This window comes from Montipora foliosa, chromosome 3, assembly GCF_036669935.1.
Source record: "Montipora foliosa isolate CH-2021 chromosome 3, ASM3666993v2, whole genome shotgun sequence".
NCBI classification, from domain to species: Eukaryota; Metazoa; Cnidaria; class Anthozoa; order Scleractinia; family Acroporidae; genus Montipora; species Montipora foliosa.
In genome coordinates this window covers 68753491-68773490 of record NC_090871.1, presented here as the reverse complement: position 1 = coordinate 68773490, position 20000 = coordinate 68753491, and the positions used below count along the sequence as shown (strand labels likewise).

At 38.5% G+C, this 20000-nt stretch overlaps 2 protein-coding genes across 2 annotated transcripts in view; both read left to right on the top strand.

Annotated features, from left to right (window-relative positions):
• LOC137998110 (uncharacterized) overlaps window positions 1-20000 on the top strand; it is a 216787-nt gene that overhangs the window by 96934 nt on the left and 99853 nt on the right. The gene's annotated exons all lie outside the window — the stretch shown is intronic.
• On the top strand, window positions 13231-16834 carry LOC137996279 (uncharacterized). The gene is made up of 4 exons (XM_068841691.1): window positions 13231-13388; window positions 15330-15419; window positions 16247-16334; window positions 16752-16834. The coding sequence occupies exons 1-4, from the start codon at window positions 13305-13307 to the stop codon at window positions 16832-16834; spliced, it is 345 nt and encodes a 114-aa protein (XP_068697792.1). The 5' UTR covers window positions 13231-13304.

Genomic DNA, 20000 nt, shown 5'->3' with positions numbered 1-20000 from the left:
CATATTGGACCTCACAACTCTTTTCATTATATCCACACGGTCTTAACAAAAGGCGTGAATTCAAATCCAAAAATCGTATCTGCTACAACAGTTGACTTTGTCTCTATTGTAGTGTAAATTCTTTTCAGCCCAAATTTGTAATCATCGTAATTTTTGCTGTCTGTAGGACCTCGTTAGCTCCCATCTAGCTTTGATTGTTTCCAGTTTGTAATCTTGCCCTTTTGTTTTGTTAGCCTCCACTTAGTCGTTGTTGTCTATGTTCAAAAACTCTATTGAGGGATTCTGTTATGTTTGTGTTTGGTTTTTCATTCAGGGGCTTTCGATTGGGAATCTATTACATTGTTTAGGGGCCCTCTCTGAGGACCTTGTTATGACATTGACCCGCACATTCACTCAGAGGCCCTCAATGGGGAGTTTGTTACGTAATAACACGATTTATCTAATTAGTCTGTTTGTTCTTTTTTATCAATTGTTTTTTGTTTTGCCTAGCTTGTAATTAAGACCTTTTCTTTTGTTACGTAACCTTAATTTCCATTTTCTGTGTACTATATAAAAGCCCGTAACTCTGCCACTCACAACCATTGTATATAGCTTTTTTAATTTTTAACTTTTAAACTATCCTGAAGAAGGCCGAAGGCCGAAACGTCAATTAAACGCTGGAACTGTCAAGAGTTTGTCTCTTCGTCGTTTTATTATACCTATCTACAGATTTACGGAGAGACACGTATCCTCTGGATCCTCTTACTGGGAGTTCATCGTTGGGTAAACTGCTTTTATTCTCACTATATATATATATATATATATACACCTGAATATTAGGAGTTCAGCGACGTGGAAGAGGGCTCAATACTTTTGTAGAGTGCAAATTATATAAAATAAAACAAGCAAGAGACACAGTAGCGACTCAGAGTTTCATGTTCTCCACACAATCTTCAGGCTACAATGATCTTAATTAATGCGCTTTACTCGGTATTTATAGAATTCCCTAAAGTGGAAGCTCATTACTTCACATTGTGTAGTAGGAACTTATTTCTATGACGACATTTAGATACTAATTCAGTTCTTTTGTTTAGCAGGAACTTTGGGTCAGCTCTAACAACGGCGACTTTTTCAGACAGGCAAAGGTCACACTTTCTGGTGCCGCACTTGTACGGTGATGCGAATGATGCAATGCTCCACTTGAGGATGAAATTTGTGTTGTTGTCCTTCAGTTTCCATATATATTTGTAAAGTTCAGACTCGTTGCAGTATCTCCTTAACCTAAAGGACTTGGCATGGTTATTATATCGGGTCTTGAATTCTCCTTCCGAGGCTCCGTAGTAGACGCGCTTACCGTTGTTAGCCCCTACTTCGGCTTTGTATACAATGCATTTGGTTAAGCATTTTCCGTCCATAGGGCATTCACTTTTAACCCTGCAATTGCACATTCTTAATTGCTCGGTGAGGGAGGCGCTCAGGATGCCAGAATTGTGTTGTTTAATAATGTTTGCCATGTTGATAGTGCAACAATAACTTAATTTGATAGTGTTGGTGTTGAAAATTTTATGGAGCTTGTGGTCCCTTGGGAAGTGCTTCTTAACGAGTCGTATGAAAAGCTTTCCGATGTTAGTTTGGACCTGTTGGTTGTATGGAGGGTTAAACCATAAGATTTTCCTTTTTCTGTTTCTGTTGCGGGTGGGAATTGCCTTCATATTGAAGGGCGGCGTCGTACCCGTTGTTTCTCAATGCGGTCTCGTAGGTACTTTTGGCCTTTTCAAATTCCTCTTGAGTGCAAGACAGATCGGAGATCCTTCTGTTGATCATTTTTGGTAGCTGTTTTAAGATCGTGGGGGGTGGTTGGAACTTGCGTTAATGTATAATGGCTTGTCGTTGGGCTTCCTGTAGGGGTAGTATTTCCCTCTTGACAGGTCAAGCGTTACATCCAAGAAGTCCGTCACGGACAAGTTAGTTTCTATGGTGATGGAGAGCTCTTCATCCTTAAATAAAGCTATTATCTTCTTTCTCAGGCGATCGAGCAGTGGTCCGTTGGCGCTCTCGATTACGGCAAGTACATCGTCCCTGTATAAGCCAACAGAGTCTTTCTTTATGATTGTTGACAATTTGTCAAAAGATAGAGGCCGACGAGCTCGCAAATCTCTGCACCATCGTGGCTCCCCATGGCGACGTCAAACATCGGATTGGTTCCTTAATGCGCATTAAATAAGATCATTGTAGCCTGAAGATTGTGTCGAGAACATGAAACTCTGAGTCGCTACTGTGTCTCTTGCTTGTTTTAATATATATATATATGTATATGTATATGTATATGTATATCATCGGATATATATATAGAGAGAGAGTGTAGGAGAGAAACCCTGACAATGCACACCCCAAATAAAATATACTTAAAAATATGATTATTTGGGGTGTGCATTGTCAGGGTTTCTCTCCTACACTCTCTGTAAAATTAAAATTAGCCTGTATCCTTCTAGGATCCTTCCTTGTCATCCGCTAAGTTGACTACGGTCGTGCATCATTAACTTGATCCTTAGTTGGGTTTCAAGTGAAGTTATAGGCTCCCCTACCTTGTCACCTCGAAAGGAAATTTCCCGGGAGGCCCACGCCTTAACCACGTAAATCACCTCTTCGATGGCTGTGTTGCCAGCATGGTTGTCCTGGTGGTGTAGTGGTGATCACACCCGACTAGTAATGGGGGGACGCGGGTTCAAATCCCGCTCAGGGCAAATTTTCTTTCAAACATTTATTCACTTATATATATATATATATATATATATATATTCCATATGAAATGAAATGACGTGATAAATTGATCATCAGCTAAAAGTGCTCAATGGGTTTACCAGAGCTTTGAATAGATACGTAGACTTGAACTAGGTCAAAAACATTTATTTGCTACTCCGAGTTTCATGCTTCTCACGAAGCAATCATCAGGCAACTGCCAAAAAGAAGGGATACATGGTGTTTTACAGTGATTTTGAAAATAACGGTAGCAATTCACTATAGGCTGGGGTGCATAGCAACGGTTAAAAAATACAAACTGTTTCCAGTGAGCTGCTAAAAAAAAGCCTTAAATAATTACGCTATTGAGAAGGAATTTCTTTGCATGTCTGCAACTTGTTACAAGCTCATTTCTGTTGTTAAGGGTCGCCAAAGCTTGTAACAAGTTGCAGACATGCAAAGAAAAGAAATTCCTTCTCAATAGCGTAATCATTTAAGGCTTGCTTCGTGAGAAGCATGAAACTCGGAGTAGCAAATAAATGTTTTTGACTTAGTTCAAGTCTACGTATCTATTCAAAGCTCTGGTAAACTCATTGAGCACTTTTAGCTGATGATCAATTTATCACGTCATTTCATTTTATAAGCTCCAACTTGTTGAGCACTGTAATTGTTTCATCGTCCACTACTATGGAAAAGATCATCTTGAATTACTCTACCAAGAACATTCCACTGCCACCAAGAAATGAATACATGAAACGACTAATCGAAAAAAGTGAACATTTTCTGCGGCGATTACGTTGGAAAGCACACTACTTCCTATCCGGGCAAGCTGAAACATCAACCAAGGAAACCTATGGATTTAAGTCAAGAAACTCACCCCCAAAGATAAATGAACTGATTCCTTTCGAAGAAGCTATGTTGAAACTAATTCATAACATTGAATTTGATGACAACGCCTCCAAATGCAATTTCCAGAAAACATTATACACCGACATCGAAACAAAAATCAAGAAACCAAATAATCTACTTATTCCTACTGACAAGACTACAAATTATTATTCAATGAACACTGCAACCTATGAGAAGCTGATTACCGAGAATGTAACGAAAACATACAAAAAGTCATGCCCCAAAGTTATAGACCAACTAAACTCCCAATCCGCCAGAGTGGCTAAAAAACTTGGATTAGACAACCGTATCGAAAAACTTGCAGAGAAAGAAGCTTTCATAACCTTGAAAGATCACAAACATGAATTCCACGACCATCCAACATGCCGCCTTATCAACCCCTCCAAATCCGAGATTGGTATAATTAGTAAGCGCATCTTAGACGAGATCAACACCACCATGATCCAAAAGACACAAATCAATCAGTGGAAAAATACGATTAGCGTACTGAACTGGTTCAACGCCCTACAGCACAAAGAAAACCTCTCATTCATATGCTTTGATGTATGTGACTTCTACCCCTCTATCACGGAAAAACTGCTTGCCAAAGCACTCGACTTCGCCAATAACTACAGACCCATCAGTGCCGACGAGAGAGAAATCATTTTCCTCTCCAAGCAATCTCTACTGTTTTCCAATGATTGCCCCTGGGAGAAAAAATCCTCTGCCAGCCGATTCGACATAACAATGGGATCTTTCGATGGCGCTGAAACATGCGAACTAGTGGGTTGTTATTTATTGTCCTGTCTAACCAAAAAGTATGGCAACAGCATAGGCCTGTATAGAGACGACGGTTTGGCAGCTTTTAACTCAAACCCTCAACAGATCGAAAGAATCAAGAAGGGCTTCTGCCAAATTTTCCGTGAAAACGACTTAAAGATCACAGTCGAAGCAAACATCACTAAAGTAAATTTCTTAGACGTCACCCTTGACCTCCAATCTGGAAAGCACTATCCCTACACAAAAGAAGGAAACATCCCACTCTACGTTCACAAGAAATCCAATCACCCCCCATCCATCCTAAAGAACATACCGGAATCCATAAACAAGCGCCTCTCAGAAATTTCTTCCGACAAAGAATCATTTGATAAAGCGAAAGAGACCTACCAAGATGCACTCAACAGGAGCGGCTACATATATAATCTAACCTACATAAAAACGACTCCAGAAACCAAACACCGCAAGAATAGACCTAGAAACATCTCCTGGTTCAATCCTCCGTACAGCCAAAATGTCAAAACAAAAGTTGGAAAGTGTTTCCTCACCTTAATCGGCAAGCACTTCCCAAAATCACACCCTTTGCACAGAATTTTCAACCGGAACACTCTCAAAATTAGTTATAGCTGCATGAGCAATGTAAAAACAATTATCTCCAACCAAAATAAAGCCGTCATTAACAAGTCATCAAATCCACCCGCTCAAACTATCAACACTTGCAACTGCCGTGACAAAAGATCCTGCCCTCTAGACGGAAAGTGCAACGTGCAGAATACCATCTATCAAGCAGAGGTCACAACATCTCAGTCAAAGCAAACTTACATCGGCCTTTGCGACACATCATTCAAATCACGTTATAGAAACCACACATGTTCCTTTAGAAATGAACGCTACAGAAATTCCACTGAACTTAGTAAATATGTATGGGGTTTGAAAGACAAGAAAGTCGACTATCGCATTAAATGGCGGATTGTTAGGCATGCGAGATCCTATTCAAATGTAACGAAGAAGTGTAATTTTTTGTCGGTGGGAGAAATACTATATAATTTGTAGACCAGATTTGGCGACCCTTAACAACAGAAATGAGCTTGTAACAAGTTGCAGACATGCAAAGAAATTCCTTCTCAATAGCGTAATTATTTAAGGCTTATTTTTAGCAGCTCACTGGAAACAGTTTGTATTGTTTGACCGTTGCTATGCACCCCAGCCTATAGTGAATTGCTACCGTTATTTTCAAAATCACTGTAAAACACCATGTATTCCTTCTTTTTGGCAGTTGCCTGATGATTGCTTCGTGAGAGGCATGAAACTCGGAGTAGCAAATAAATGTTTTTGACCTAGTTCAAGTCTACGTATCTATATTCCATATATATATATATATAAATGTGGAGGTCGAGTCAACCTTGGCGTAAAGTGCTCAATGCTGTGGTAGCAGAGCTAAGTATACATAAGTTGAAAGATTAAAGAGGACGCATCGATTCTCTGTCACTCTGACAGAGAATCGATGCGTCCTCTTTAATCCTTCAACTTAGGTAGAACAGTTTTTCGAGAGCGCTCAACTTAACAAGAGCAGGAGCAGTAAATATTATTTTTTTGATGTAGTTCTAGACTTCAAATGGTGCTCATCGCTTTATTTGCCACAGCTCTGTTTCGTATGGCCAAGAGTGGCCACACTCATCACACTAATCACTGTTGCAATTTTACCATACACTTGATAATGACCGAAGTACGGTCGAAACGTCGTTTTTTACCGTTTACTTTTATCGTTAAAAGTTTTAAGAAACCCTTACTTATAAAATCTTTAACTCTTGAAGGTAATATGAATAGAGAAAGGCGTCTTTTAAAAAGAAATTTAATTCGTGCGTGTGTTAACGAAAGAAAAAATTCGAAAGCATTGACATCAGCAAAAATTGCCCTTAATAGGGACCGGTGTTTTGGGTAAACTGCTGTTCACCACATCAATTTAATGGTAATCCGTTGATGTGCTTGTCTTTATTTGTTGTTAGTATGAATACACAGGTGAGTATACAAAATCGCGCGCTCTCATTGGCTCGCTATCTCGGATTATTAGCCGATAATCACCTCGACGGACAAAATGGCTGCCAGTAGTCGTTTTGCCACTGTAAGTGAAGATGATTTTCGCGTTGAAATGATTTTTTTTTCGCTTTTTCGAAATAATAACCTGTGTATTTATACTAAAACAATTATTCGCCTCAGGCTCCGTGATTATCGGTGAATATTTACCGAGACTTCGTCTCGGTGAATATTTAACAACTATTCCATAAGCGCGGGTTGGATATGAGATGGTAAATAGCCAACAAGGCGCGTAGCGCCGAGTTGGCTATAACCACTCTCATATCCAACAAGCGCGAATGCAATAATTGTTTTATCAAATTCCTTCAACTCCAAAAATTTGGAAGTATGAAATACGAGCGGAAAAAGCGAGCAAATCCGAGCGAAATCGAAAAAAACTTGCTGAGAACTGATGCGATGTTGAGTAATACCTTGTTGTCAGACAGACTCAGGCTCATCACAAAAACATTTCTTGCCTTTTCGCGTACTTATAAACGTCGGAATTGATCCAAACTTTCCACAAAAAAAAAGTTTTTTTTCTCCTTTTTGGCTTTATTCAAAGAGTAATTTCGCATTCCGGCGAAAACATTTTTAGTTTAGCAACGCTTAACGCAATCATTTATCATATAAGGTCAAACCAAGGTAGATGAGCTGATAACCGAGATTGAGTGAAGCAATCAGAGCACGCGAAATGCATTATCCGAGGTTGAGAATTTAATAATCACCGATAATCACTTCGCCTTAGGCGAATAATTGTTCATTAGTTTAATTACATAGGTGATTATTGAGGGTTCTCGGCGCTGATTGCTTGCACTTGAGGTGATTATTACGCGATAATCACCTTAGCGTTTCTTTTTTCAAAATGGCGGCAAGCCGTTTTGTTGAGGTGACAGCTGAAGAAATTAATTGTTTTACAGAAAATGCATATTTTTTAAAATAATCACTTATCATGTAATTATATTAATAATTATTCACCTCAGGCTCGGTGAATATCGGTGAATAAAAACTTTGACTTGGTCTCGGTTTTTATTCATTGATGTTCACCTCGTCTTCGGGGAATAATTGTTAATTAATTTTATCAGGTGTCCGATTATACTCTGGTGAGTGATCAAACCTCAAAATCCCCAAGCCTACGGCGAGAGAGTTTTACAATCTCAGATTCAGATCTTTTGTGTGCTTTTCCTTTGGAAGTTTTTTTTAAAATTTAAAATGCAGTAAGAGTAATTCAAACTTAGCTAATAAGAGTTCAGAAGATCTCGTTCTGGTAAATAACATCCCTGTTTCTCAAACTGACTCACATAAATGTCTAGGGGAACAGATTGATGAGAAGCTTACTTGGAACAGCCATATTGACATGACCTGTAGGAATGCTAGTGCGGGAATTGGAGCGATGCAGAAGTATTAGCCCTATTAGGCCATTTATTCCTTCGAATGATACAGGGGCCTAGTACAACCATATTTTGATTATTGTTCCCCTTTATGGGACAACTGCGGAAAGTTATTAAAGGATAAGCTTCAGAGATTTCAATCCCGTGCTGCTAGAGTTCTTAAATTCATTCGTGTGTCTGCATGCCTTGTGCTACAAATAAATCTGAGCAACTCTGTGACAACAACGAATACTCCCATCTAAGTATCTGCCAATGTAAATACAAGGTCTGTGGAGACAAAGGAGAGTCTGGAATCAAGCATTATCCAGGCTGTAAACGTGAGTGTTGCCATTTGAAGATGGTTATGCATTAACAGAAACCGTCAAAAGAATTTAAATCACACCAGTATGCCAAACTGTTCCTTCCTCATCCGGACCGTCGCTATAAATTTGTTACAATATCATGATTGGGCCCGGAATTGATTATTGCGTTAATAATCACTCTTTTTTGAAGATAATTACATCTAAAGGAATAGAAACTTCAAAATAACAGGAAGTCTATTTTTCCTTGTTTAGAAACAATTACAATCTCAACGCTCTCCCTTGTTCTTGATTTCCAACCGATTTGTCATTCAGAGAGGTCGCGTTACGTTCAGTCTAGATACAATTGACGTCAAATGCAGATTCGTTCAATTTAAGTCGAGTTCCGTTTCCAGCCGTGGATTAGTTTACGTACTAACATCCTTCAATTGCTTCAACTACACCGGAAGCTTCATACACGATGCTGCGGTGGCCTGAGTCGAGAAGGTCAAATTTAGATCGTTTGAGGTGTGCGCGCTAAACGCGGGAAGAAACGACCGCCTAACACCTGATCGCGGGCCCACATTCGTTGACTACATGGCTTTCCAAAAAGCACCGATAAAGGCAATGGCTGGCGTAACAACTACGACAGAATGGTGGGACGGAAGCAATTGCAAGAGCGTTTCATTCTCGGTTAGTTGCAGAAAAGAATTACGACAGCCTGCTTTCTCCCTAAAGACATTATCTCAATTAAAATTTTAAAAAAATACTTCTACGCCTATCCTTTATCCTTGACTTTTTTCAAAATTCCTGTTTCAAAAAAGCTTTCTTTCCACGCCTTACGTACTGGTAACGGCCGAACACGCGCGACCTGACCGAAATCCAATGCGGCCTCCGTGTGGGTGGAAGACATCCAATTAAACAAATGTAAGGTGTCTTTACGCGAGATGAATAACTTTTATGGACAACACAAGATGAATCAGTGTGGTAAGTAATGCTGTCTTTTATCCTGCTGGCATAAATTAGGTCGAAAACTGAAACACGAAACTCAGCAAGTCAACATCAGCAAAACCACGGAAAATATACGGTCGTTCCTACATTTAGCCTCTAAAAGCAGCTCCAGTTGTTAAGTTTATCCCACAATTAGGTTTGTCTCACGGTATGATCTCAAATCCATACATGACTCGGTCCCTTTTCACCCTGTATTTACTGCTCTCATATAAATACTAATTCACTGTAAGATGATCCCGACGCCTTTTCTTTATCTTGCAGAACTGGTTTGCGTATAAAGATCTGCTAAACAATCCTCATTTCCAAAAACACAAACTCACATTCTTCAGTAACTATAAGCCCCGTCTTCAAGATCACAAGTCTTTTTGCCAGGTAAGATTAATTTTTCAAACACTGCTCTACGCTATATTTACAACGCAAATTACAAGATGCAGTAATTGTGACACCTTTTTTTTATTTCAGACTTTACAATTCCCAGAAGCCTATTATTCTGCGTCGACAATCATCGTGTCAGCCGCCCTCAAGAAAACTGGTCTTACCATGCCACCTGAGTACAACAGCATTGTGACCTGGGGCCTGTTTCTCGAAAGACCCGGTAACTTACCGTGCCCGATAGCTTATCGGGCCCGTTATCGGGAAACTTTATCGGGCCCTAAGTAGTGTTTCTCGAAGCACACGTAAACTCTCCCGGTAATTACCGGGCCCGTAAAAATGACGGGCCGTTCCCAGTCTTCCACGTGTGCCTCGTGCTCGTTCGCAAGAGATGGAGTACGACCTGGCACGACAAGTTTGATAAATTTTCATTTCATTCGATTTCACGCTGCTGTTGGATTCTATAAGGGTGGACTTTTTTCATGTTTTATGAAGGACAGTGCAATACGTTCGAACTTAAACTTTCAGTTTTTCGTTGTGTCAAAGTAGAGCATCGAGAGAAATTAGTAATTTGTATCATCATGCAGCTTGGAAGTGAAGTTACTTCTGAGCTTAAAAAACAGATGCACGATCGAGATATTTTGAAACTCAGAGCACTTAGATCAAAAAATCCTAATGATTGGGTTCACTTTAAAAGACAGCGGAACAAAGTCAATAGTGCGACTAGGCTAGCGAAGCAAGTTTATTATCAAAATATGCTAAACGAGCATAAGGGTGATTCCCGCAAAACCTGGCAGATCATCAATGAGCTGTCTTCCCGAAATTTCGTGGAAACGTCTGTGAAACAACTGAATGTAAATGAGCAATCAGTAACAGCTCCAGCAGAAATAGCGCACGAATTTAATCGCTATTTTGCTAGCATTGGCCCGAAACTTGCTAGTGATATTCCTTCTTCAGATGGCAACAGCTATCTGAATTATCTCACTAGCACGGATAAGGAGTTTCAGTTCCGCCCAACCTCCACAAATGAAGTATTTTCACTGCTGAATAAACTGAAAAAATCAAAGGCAGTCGGCCTTGACAAAATTTCTTCTCGACTTATTCGTGAATGCGCGGATCTTATTTGCAAACCGCTGTGCTATATTTTCAATCAGTCATTAAATGTAGGTGTGTTCCCAGACGACTGGAAGTGTGCACGGGTCACTCCACTATTCAAACAAGGGGAACGTGATGACCTAAACAATTACCGCCCAATTTCCGTTATCCCGGTTATAGCCAAAGTGTTCGAAAGAATAGTTTATAACCAATTATATACGTACCTAACAAAGCATAACGTAATATGTAAATGCCAATCTGGTTTTCGCTCTATTCATTCCACCGTTACAGCTCTTCTTGGGGCTACGGATACTTGGGCTTACAACATTGACCGAGGAAAAATAAACGCTGTTGTTTTCCTAGACCTAAAAAAAGCTTTCTATACGGTTAATCACGAGATCCTTTTATCTAAATTAAATAATTACGGCATACATGGCATTTCTTACAACTGGTTTAAGTCCTATTTGGACAACCGCACTCAAAAGTGTTCCATTAATGGATCACTTTCTAAAACTTGCTCACTAAGTTGCGGCGTCCCTCAAGGGACTATTTTGGGTCCATTGTTGTTTTTGCTATATATCAATGATCTGCCAAACTGTCTAACGAATTGTGTGCCATGGATGTACGCAGATGACACCCACCTAACATATGCGGCGTCACAATACAGGCGACATAGAATCAAGACTTAACCATGATCTAAAAAATGTTAAAAAATGGTTGATAGCAAACAAACTTACCCTGAACATGACAAAAACCGAATTTATGCTGATTGGATCAAGGCAGAGGTTGTATGCTCTCACAAATCCTCCAATTCCCGAGATTAATGGTGCTCCTATCACTCAAGTTTCTGTTGCTAAATCCCTGGGCGTGCTTATTGATAATAATCTTAACTGGAGTAGCCATGTCGATAAACTGACAAAGAAAGTAGCTTCTGGAATTGGAGCCCTCAAACGTATAAGGCATCTCGTTCCTCAGACGACATTGCGCTCTATTTATCACGCTTTACTTCAACCGCACTTTGACTACTGCAATGTCGTCTGGGGAAACTGTGGTATCACGTTACATGACAAATTACAAAAACTGCAAAATAGAGCAGCCAGAGTTTTGACCTTCTCTAATTTTGATGCAAATGCTAGCGAGCTATTCAAAAATTTAGGCTGGAAAAATCTAGTTAGCCAGCAACAAATTGCGCTGGCCACAATGGTCTATAAGTGCCTTCAGGGGCTAGCACCGGAATATCTATGTTCTAAATTTACAAACCGCGAATCTGTTTATAGTTTAAGAGACTCTGAAAGAAAGCTTAATGTTCCGTTTCCGCGGACAAATTATTATAGAAACAGCTTCAGCTATAGAGGTGCTACTGTCTGGAATAGCTTACCCCTCAAAGCGAGACAAGCAGAGTCTCTTGGGCTTTTCAAAAATCTGATTAAAGACATATTTTAGTATAAAGCACGGTATTCATGGAAAGCAGCTTTAGAATTAATATAGTTTAATTGTATTTTATTGTAATCATTTTAAAATTTTACCTCAGTTTGTAATGTAGATTTTAGCATTGTTTGTAATCTTAGCTGATGATTTTACCGTGCATAAATAAAAAAATATCATATCATATCATATCATATCATCAGTTGCCTTTTTTCTCGATTCGGCAATCTTCATCTTGGTCACCAAAAAGTTCTTTTTTTGTCAGTAGAGTATTCTCATTCTAAACATGGATAGCCGAATTCGAGACGACATGTTTAACATTATTTTCGAACGAAGCAGTGTGAAATGTAGGTATATGGAGTTTTCAGGTAAGTTCTATTTGGTGCATTGAACAGGTTGAGTTGCACATTGACCACATTCATGGCAGCCATGTTGGTATGCTTCGCCTAGTTTGCGCGGGAAAAAAATTGGCTTACCGCGTTCCGTGGCTTTAAAAGGTACGTATGTTTCTTTTATTTTTATTAGTTACTATTTCCATAATTTTTTTGTTTAATTGTTAAAGTCAAATATTGTTTTATCTTTTCTTGGTTTGACACATTTATCAGACCTTTTCTTACTTTCGTCCCCCGCCCTCCTCCAAGAAAAAAAAAATTACGAAATACAATAAATAAACCATGTAGGCTTTTGTACATTACGCTTTTGTTTCCCCACTAAAATGCTCTACCTTATTGCTCGGTCTCCCCAAAAAAAGTCACTAAAATGCTCGGATAATGCTCATTATACAAACAGTTTTTAAAATTAATTTCAACATTTTTAACAAGGTTTTAACTGTTAACACTTAAAAAAACATACAAGTGTTGCCAGTAACAACAACGTATTCAAGTTCATAAATACAGCGAAAAAAAACATAATCCTCAAAATCATCTACGAGGCTAAGAACAGAGAGTTACTGTAGCTGACTATCCCTAGAAAGTTGAGTTTTAGTCTTCATTTTCACTAAGAAAAATAATTTCGTTTTTATTTTCTAGGCAAAAAAAAAAATTCCGGGAAAATGCCACTAAAACGCTCGAATAGTGCTCAATGCTTTTGCCTCACTGAAATGCTCGAAAAAATGCTAGCATAATGTACAAAAGCCTAAAACCATGGTCATTTAACAAAGGAAACGTTCATGGAGATGAGGCTACCGTAATTAAATTTGCAAAATGATTTGGGTATCATCACACATTCTGTGAGGTTATTGATAATTTAACGTCAATTTTACATCTATAGAATTGAATAGATGTCTGCAGAGACGAAATCGAGAAGTGCACGGTTCTCTCAGGCCATGAGCGAGGCACTTGTGCAGGCTTATGCAAAACACAAAGTAAGCTAAGTCGTATTATATTTTGGCATTAATTTCATAATTTTCAGTAGTTATAATGGAAAAAAAGTCTTGTAAAAATTCATGTTTCCCAGAACTAAGAAATTCCAATGATGAAACAACCTGACTAAGTGAAGAAAGGTCGGCAACAATTTAAACATACTATTATAGCATCAAACATTTTCTTTAAACATACGTACAGTAAAGATATATGGATGTATTCAATTGAGAAGTTCTTTATTTAAATTGTTTGTCCATAGTATGTCCTTCAGGCTAAATTTTCGAATGCTGTAACCCTGGAGAAGAAAAAAGAGGCTTGGGACTCTGTTTAGACGCTGTAAATGCGGTGAATGCTGGGGAAAAAAACTGTAGAACAGGTATTTAAAAAGAACCCACTTTCATTGTCTCTTGTTATTCAGCAAATATTGTTTAAAAAATTTATTCATATAGCGAAATATTTCCTAAAAAAATGAAATAAATTATCATTAGGTGAAAAGGAGATGCGAGGACATGACGGGGACAGTAAAGAAGAAAGAGAGAGAGACAAGAAACAAGGAATTAAAAAGGTTGAGAGTGACTGGGAACGGCCACTTGGCAGACGAGGTAGGTTAGCTTCTAAATGTGTCACTGCTAGACTTAATTATTCCCATGTCATAGAGTTATTTAACAAAGACTGAAATTATTTTTAAAGGATGACGACCTACCAGACCCATGTCTTGAGACCTTACATCCCGCTGAGAAGGAGATCGCCCACATTTTAGGACCACAAACGTTCACCGGGATTCCTAGTTGCCATGATTCTATGGCAACATGTGGTGAGGGTTATATTTGTATCTTGATCTTCTCTGAAAACAATTTGTGTTTAGACCAAAGAAATATCCATATCTTCTGTGAAAGGTCACTGAAGATCCCAAGGACATGGGCATTCAGATGTCTAAGTATGATGCTTCTCTGAAAACAATTTGTGTTTGGAATTCAGCAAGGGGAGTAAGGTGGGCTACAATCAGGGCAGGAAAAAACCAAGGTCTGATTGCCTGGGGCCAGTTAAATTTTGCTCTTGGGAAAACCATTGAGAAAACCATTTGCTTCCCTTGTTTGTTCACTTTATTTGCTTTCCTTTGGTACAAATGAAGGGCAGACAAGAAAAGGAAACAGTGAGGATGGCATGGAAGCTGATATGCAGGTATACTATTTTATTTTCTATAATTATAGAAGTTATTCTCGCATTTTGATTCGTCTTTGCCTATGATCTATTAGAGTACTGACGCACGACTGACGTCACTATCAGCTTTTATGCAAATAAAACAAATATAACTTTTTACAGGAAGTCAGTCTGGCAGCAGAGAATATATGCACTGCTGATGTTACAATCAAGGTAATATTTCTCTTATTGTATCTGAATAGCACTTGGTGGCCAAATCGCTCACATGAACATACTATACAAATTTTTGTACTACAATTAAAATCACTCCAAAACTATTCATTACTCAAGGAAGGGTGAAGGGGCAAAGGAGGAGGATGCTAGTGTAGAAGCAATGACAGTGTCAACTAGTATAATTTGAGTATTACTTATGGTCATCGGGGATTAACCAACTGTACCAGATGACAGTCATAACCTGTGTTGATTATCATTGAAAATGAAGTCCACAGCTGTATGACAACAACAGCTACTAATAGAGCTAATTTTGTTAAACCTTGCAGAAATCTGAAAACACTGTACTACATGCAGAGGTTTCATTAGAAGCCGGTCACCCGCGGTATACCGCCGTCTGTTTGTCAGAAATTTGTCTCTCACCGCTGGCTAGTCTGCCTTGATTTTCACTCAAACCCTTGTAAAAGATAAGATTGACTGCCGCTTACATCGATTACCTCAGTCATCTACTGCAAAAGTTATTGAAACCCCTGTACATGTACTAATACAGCTAATTTGATTCAATCTTGTAGGATTCGAAAAACAGTGCACAGGCAGACAATCAGCTAGCTGAGACAAGGAAAAGGCCTGCACCAAAGACACTTGCACAAGCCCAGCTGGAAGTGAGAAACTTCTAACCATACAATATTATTAAATACTTGATGGGCGATCAGTATCCATTATATGATAAAAGGTGTTTATAAAAACGTTGAAACTGATCTAGATAAAAAAAATTATTAAAAACTGAATTTTCGACTGCAACTGCGGTCTTCATCAGAGTAACGAGTTACTCTGATGAAGACCGCAGTTGCAGTCGAAAATTCAGTTTTTAATATTTTTTTGTCTAGATCAGTTTCAACGTTTTTATAAACACCTTTTATCATATACAATATTATTTATATTTACAAAATAATTGAATCATCGGGCCGTATTATTATTACTGTTTACAAATTAACAAAAAAAGCCCAAACAAACAAATGGAACTGAAGTGACTTGTTAGACATGCTAGGTAACAAAATAGCAACATACATGTATGCACAGTACACAATTTCATATACACTGCAATTAAATTTTATTCAAACTTTTCTCTTGTCAAGTCCATATCCACGAGTGTCTCCAATATAAATGTAACTAATACTTTTGTATTTAGTTTATGTACTCAAGGAGTCAATGCTACAGTATGATGTTACAGTACCTAGTTTCTAGCTGCCAGTGTTTCAGGAATTGATGTAGATGGGACTTAACGTAAAGAGATGAGATGAGATGACTTCTACATACATGTAGCTATTAGGATAATATTGTTAGAATAATATCATTTTTAATGGTTGGCTGCTTAGTAGTCCACCAAAAGCAACATGCCTTCAATATCTCCCAGGAGGTAGAGAACAGTTGGATGTTATGAAGTATAATTCATTAATTCTAAGGAAGACAACGACCATTTTTCCTTTAGTACTTTGAAACGGTCACCTTGCATTACAAACTGAAGATGAGGAAGGTTCAATTGGAAATTGACCTCCTTAAAGATCAGAAGAGGCAAGGTGTGTTTCCTGTGTGCTGAAATATTCATTAAAAAAAAAACACTTCCATCTAAGGCAGCCCTCTCAAAACCAATTCTAGCTTGGGAAAGTAGACTTCTACTCCAACAATACAAATTTATACATTGTGTTACAAATTTTCCCTTTGTTTTGTATTCATTTATCAAAATATGCAGCAAGGAAAATCAACATAACCCACAACATGTTCCATCATAATATGACAATCCAAATAATTAGTGGAAGCTGATAGCCAAAATGGGTACTTCCCTTGCCTGACATGTTTTATATTAATTTATTCCCCAGTCATCCTACACTGACACTATTAATTCATAACCTAGTTGTGTTTGGGTGTCTATTACATCAGAATGACTCAAAGACACTACCAACACTAACACTTTTCTTTTACCATTTGGGTTGCAGTGCAAACTCCAGTTGTGGACAATTGGGAATTAGATTTCCAGGGAAGCACCTCACAAGCTGAATTTTTGTATTTTTTTTTTTAAACAACATTCATTATAAATTTAGGCCTGCAATGAGACCTTTGTGAAATTGATAATAAAATTGATGGAACTTTGGTGCCAGGGTTTACTTGTCATTTGTACATTGAACAGAATTCTGCCTTTTGGTTATTATAACCATGAGAATATTCAGTTAAACTTTGCATAAAGCAAATAACATTAGGTTTGTCTTGTTGATGGCATGAAAGCCCTTATGGCAGACATACATGTGTTCGTCATTGTACAGAGCCCTAATGGAGATCAAGGAACCATCCACTGCTCCTATCACCCTTGGCATATGTGCAATTTTGAAGAAATCAGCCATTGTTTCCTGTCAAACAAGAACAAAATTTGTATGTATTGAGTTTCTTGAAAGCAACATCCTCTCTTTCTGTTTCCTCTAAAATTCTGCTAAATTCAAAGCCCGTCATTCCCTATGCTTCCAGAATGCCACTCCAAAGAACACCCCTTTGCCCCCAAAATTCCAAAAAGTCACCCATGTAGTGTCTTGTAATGAAAATATGTACATTTTCTGGATTCACTCACTTTATTTAGAACCTGATAAATTTATGTACTAGAAAACTCTGTGATAAATTGTTGCACAGAAATCTGCTGACATTTTGAAACACTTTTTATACTTTGACTATATTGTATTCAAGTCTAGCTCCAAAAGGTACTTACATTCAGCTTGATATTTCTGGTTGGAAACACTATCCACTCTGCAGCCATGTTGTTTAAGGCATTGCGAGACTGCTAATAAGGATCTGCTAGAACTTGCCTTGGACACTCCCATTGTGTCAGCAATTACTTTTAGGAAACTCCCCGATGCATAATATCTGAGAGCTATATATAAGAACCTGAAAAGCGATTATAGATGTAATCAACATGAATTCTTGAAGTGAGCATCAAATTATCAAGATCATTGTGTTTTAGCAGACAAATCAAACCAATCATGCGGACCGCCGAGGGAACAGAGTCCGCGTTGTCAATAGTGTGCCTATTTCAACGCCCCATTTTAACAGCTTGTACTGATACTGATAACAATTTAGCAGCTTAATGAAGTGTACAGAATATTGGGAGTGTCAAGGAACTCGTACACGTTTTAAAACTGAATCGCCAAAGATCAAGGGGCGCGATTTAATCGTTTCCAAGCACAATTTCAATTCTACAAATCCCAAATTGACCTTTTCTTTTTTTCAAGTTGATCAATTGAAATTCGAGTGAAACTTTTTTTTTTTGTAACTTCTTCGTAGTCGTTGAACTCGCTATCGTGAGTACAGTGCGCTTGTTATACTTTTGAAATCTATTCGTGTATTTTGCGGACTGCGGATATAAGGCTAGGCTCTCTTCGCGACCGCTATATTTTCACATTTTCACAAACTCTGAAAATTCCAACAAAGAAACCAGTATCGCTTGGAGCTCGCTGTGGGATTAGGTTTGCGTGACAGGAACCCAATTTGATGCTTAAAAGGAAGCCATTTCGAGGAAATAATAATAATGTGATGTGCTGCGGCTACCGTGTTTTACTGATAGGATCTTTTTTTTTTCCGCCGTTGGTTGATAATTTTAAATAACAAGAAAATTAATAATTTCAAATTTATATAGCTGTTATATGCAATTGCAAACAAGTGCTTTTCAAACATGTAAAAGACGACAACAATAACAATGGTACTACATTTACCTGAGTTTCCGGAGACAGCGGGCAGCTTCTTGCTGTATTTCTCTCCAATTCTTCCTGAAGTTCGTCCACCAGCCACTGTATACGCTCTCGCGAAAGCCGAAACTTTTCCAAAACTTCACAGTCAGCCATGTCGGCAAGACTGGGTCTATTATTGTAAGAGCGAGGTCTTCTCGCCAAAGCAAAAATCCCGCGTCCGGCCGCCATTTTGTTGTGTGTTGCAACATTTGCGAGTTTCCGGTAACTTAACGGGAGGTCACGACCTCCCGTAAATTACAGGGCAAATTATTTGGACAAATATCGGGATGATAACGGGAACGATAATAACGGGAGCTTCGAGAAACACCCGGAAAGTTTACGGGGGCTCACCGGGTGACTTATCGGGCACGACGGTAAGTTACCGGGTCTTTCAAGAAACGGGCCCCTGGGTCGAGGTGCTTCTAAGGACGCTTTACTTTTGTGCGAACTGATTGGTTGAATGTTTCAGTGATAAGTACCAAATTTGGAACAACAAGAGCGAGGGGTTTCCAAATATCGTACTTAGCACTGAAACATTCAACCGATCAGTTCGCACTGAATATTCGGAAGCTGTGAACGCGCGTTACACGTTTCAACCCTTATGGGTTTCTGGTAGATCTTTTGAAATCACTTTATTTAAAATCAGTACTCGCTGCTCCACTAAGCGTTTCCTACAATCTATTTCTGACCTCATTAAAGTAAAATGATTAAGCCATTCGTACTTGATATCATTAAAGCACAAAAAAGCATGCGTAATATTTACTATTAACGCAACCGGAAATGGTATTCTCTGACTTGAAGATCATGTGATGTAACAAGGGCCAAATAGAATGCGAAACTGATTAAAAGACAATAATTTTTACATTGACAAATTTTCTGATTGTACCTCATTACAAATATTGTCTTTACCTGATGCAGGTGTTTCTTTTAACACACAATTGCTAACACAGCAAGCCATATTTTATCATCACTCAGCCTTAATTCTTGTCGAATCCCCCAGGTTACTGATAACTCGAGAATGGAAGTCTGAACCAAATATTACTCTGGAAAAGAGAAAACGTTTTCAAATTGTTCTTTTGTAAACAGACAAAGCCTTGAATTCGATAAACATAAAAATCTATCTGCCAATATGTTCTTTATAGTAGAAACCATTCCTCATTTAATCTTGTTGTCACTTTATGCATTCAAGAAGTCAAACTAAATTTTCACAATATTCGATGAACGCAAAGAAACAAAGCCTCTTGAAACCTGGAGCCTACTTTTTCTCCAAGTTAACTGTCCTTTTGCATAACGGATGAACTCTCGCCTTCATTAGCATTATCAAAATTTCGTCGTGATCTCGGGATCACCGCGCCATGTATACCATATACTGGCAGAAACAGTTCTACCCATTAGCGTTGCTTTTTAACTTTACATATAAAACGGCATTCCGGTGCCCACGCTCTCGCAGTGTCCTTTGTTAAGCGCGTCTACACC